Below are 2,939 nucleotides of genomic sequence, written 5' to 3'. Positions count from 1 at the left end.
AAAACCATGTTTGACGAGCCTGCAGCACTACGTGGACACTACAACGCATTTCCGTTGGCTTCCCATCGCCTCGAGCACCACACGAATGCACCGTACGGCTTTGTTTTGTTCACCTACCCGCATCCATTATTCCTAACCCAGCGCAGCTTCCCCATCTGCATTAATTTGATTGGCGATTGAGAAGATCCCTTTAACGTGCTGAAGTGTTCGAGAAACGACGAAGAAAGGCAGGACGGAAAAGATCGATGTAAAGTGGAATGCAGAAACGCTTCACGATCGGATTATGCAACGATTGGAAATATGCAGCTGGTGATGGTTAGCACGCTTTTGTTTTGGTACGTATGGGTCTATGTGTGTGTGTGAGTGTTTTCTTCGTCGTTGGATTCGCTTTCTTTGAAATTTCCTTTAATTTACGTTCGATTATTGTTGTTGGTTATTGGATTTTTCCCGCATGGATCGGTTTTCAGGCGGGCCGACAATTTTCACTGCTGCTGCTGCTGCTGCTTCGGGCAGTAGGCCATGCGCTGGTTGGCATTTTCTTCCGTTTTGGGGCGATTTTCCTCTCGATCTCGCGCGCTTTGGATGACGGCGTTGGGGTGATGAGTTTTTAGCCACCAGCCACTATTTTACTGTTTCTCGCTTAATTTGTTCACACTTCGCCTCGTCCAATCGGAAGTTGGGAGTGCATTGGAGGAGGAGTAGGAGGTTGCGTGGGTTGAAATTAATGTGTGGTGCGAGGCATTTTATTTAAAGCTTTCGTCGTTTCGGGTGGACTCTTGCGATTGCAAACTGCCCTTGTTTGAGACGTGGGCTCTGGTACGAAGAGATTTGCTCGAACGGAATCGCAGCGAACCCGTTGAAGGCGTGTGCGGGAAGCTGTTAACCGACCGTTTGCCGATTATGAGCCATTTCACACGCTTTCAAATGCGGTAATAAATGGTGGAGGGTTGTTTTAGCTGATGAGCACCACTGTTTAGGGTAGGCAAAAAAATCGATTGCTTTTTTTGCTTTAAATTGCAATAATAAGTGTTAATTAAGGATATATTTTTTCTACATTTATTCCTCAGCAATAGGATATGTAATCTTTCAATAGATTGAGAGATTTTGACGGTTAATGGAACATCTTATACGGCGTGTACTAATGGTTAGTTACTGTAATATTTTTTTATTATCGGAAGAACGATCGGGTCGAAAAAGAAATGTAGCTCTAATAGTTGGACAATATTCGGTCGATTTTAGACCGAGGAATCTGAGAATTTTTGGACAAATATATTAAATTATTTATTTTTTTATACGTTTCCTACCATTTTCTTAACAAGAAAATAATTGCGTGCTTAATTTTATCTTCCTTACACGTGAGCTCTAACAAAATAAATCAGTTCCTTACAGCGACCAAACTTTGAGCCATAAGAATTGATCAGATCGAGCTTTTCCATCGAACCGTCGACAACGCGCCCCAACAATTGCCCATCTCCGATCGTCCCAATCGTACGAAGTGTGATGAGAAAGTATTCTCTTCCATCCACCACCTGCCTCACAAGCGTACCCCTTTCCAGGTGGCGCACCGTATCGTATTTGTCACGCAAATCCACATCTGAATGAACGCAGCCGGCCCGTATCACCACCAGCGTTCCGTCGTAAATTCGAAACAGCTTCCCCCGGCCGAGCGACGTTATCTCATCGAAGGATACCCCGGGGCAGAGATCGATCGTCAGCTGACATAATCGTCGATCCGTTCGTTCCCAAAACTCTAACACCATCCGGGGCTGATGGTCCGTCTGCCAGCAGCGGATTTTCCGCTCACGGGGAAGGTTGCTGTCCACCGTTGCTTTCCGGCGCAGAAGTCGACTGAGCAGTGCTTGATTTTGACGTTCGATTGCACGCGCCTTCCGGTCACGGGCATCCGAATTTAGAGGCTGGTGCACGCGATAGTTGTAGTTGACGTTCAGGTAACCCTGCAAAGGAAGGAACATATATTTTAATACGGAAAGCGGCTAACAAACGGATTAGTTCCAACACTAAACAAACCTTTGTTCGGAAGATTTGATTGATACGTTTCAGTAGCTCCTTGTTTTCCCGGACGATCACCCACTGACGCTCCACGTCCCGTACCATCTTGGACGTTTTGAGCACATTTTCCACGTACATCAGAGGAGCACGGTTGTCGATTCGGGGGCCCACATTCGGGGCCATCTTACTGAAAGATTTTGCACAATTTGGATCGATTTGAATACCTGTCTACTAGTCAAATCCTGAATACCTGTCAAAGGAAAGCATGCACATGCGGTTTGCAGGCTTACTGCGATGAACTATTGAAATGTAGCTGCATGCTAATAGTGAGCAGCGTTTTCACTACGGTATTTCATGTGTGTATCAAAAGCAATCTATTCTAGCTGATTTAAGAGGAATGAATGAACTTGATCGTTCCATTCGACTCATTGGCGATATTTTGTGTTCGATTTTGTCCATCAAGCGTCATGTTTTAGAACACACAATTTTGAAACATTTGTAAACTAGGAGCCCAAGATAATATCAGAGACTTATAATTTATTTACATTATAATTTAATCTTTTTATTACATAAGAAGCTCTAGCTTTCAATCTATCTGGATACTTGGAAAGCAGTTTCATGGTCTTCGCTTGATGAATTTTACAATTTTTGGCTTTTTTGGCCCGTTTATCTCAAACCATTGCCGTCATTCGGCTATTTTTCTGTATTTAAGTTATTTACAACTGACGTCAAACTTTGATTGAATTTCTGCAAATGAGGACTCGTTAACCGCGTGATCAGTGGTTCTATTTTACATTTGGTGGCCACAAATGAAACAATTTCTTGCATTGATGGATGGATGGATGGATGGAGTATGTTTAAGACTTGGGTCAGGCGCTTTCCGTTTCCAACCTGTAAAAACCTCATTACCACGGAGAATTATTTTTTTT

General features: G+C 43.6%; 1 protein-coding gene across 1 annotated transcript; it reads right to left on the bottom strand.

Annotated features, from left to right (window-relative positions):
• Nucleotides 1–1,349: 1,349 nt before the first annotated feature.
• On the bottom strand, nt 1,350–2,193 carry LOC128712799 (uncharacterized). The gene is made up of 2 exons (XM_053807671.1): nt 2,029–2,193; nt 1,350–1,955 (listed from the first exon to the last, which is right to left on the bottom strand). Exons 1-2 carry the CDS (start codon nt 2,191–2,193, stop codon nt 1,350–1,352), a joined length of 771 nt encoding a protein of 256 aa, XP_053663646.1.
• Between the last annotated feature and the right edge of the window lie 746 nt (nt 2,194–2,939).

Source organism: Anopheles marshallii, chromosome 3, assembly GCF_943734725.1.
Source record: "Anopheles marshallii chromosome 3, idAnoMarsDA_429_01, whole genome shotgun sequence".
In the NCBI taxonomy this organism is placed as follows: Eukaryota; Metazoa; Arthropoda; class Insecta; order Diptera; family Culicidae; genus Anopheles; species Anopheles marshallii.
The sequence above is the reverse complement of the archived record's forward strand: the minus strand, read 5'-3'. Positions and strand labels throughout refer to the sequence as shown.

Coding starts and splice junctions, on each gene's coding strand:
- LOC128712799 (XM_053807671.1), bottom strand. CDS start 2,193: ATGGCCCCGAATGTGGGCCCCCGAATCGACAACCGTGCTCCTCTGATG. Junction 1,956..2,028: donor ATCAAATCTTCCGAACAAAG/GTTTGTTTAGTG, acceptor CTTCCTTTGCAG/GGTTACCTGAACGTCAACTA.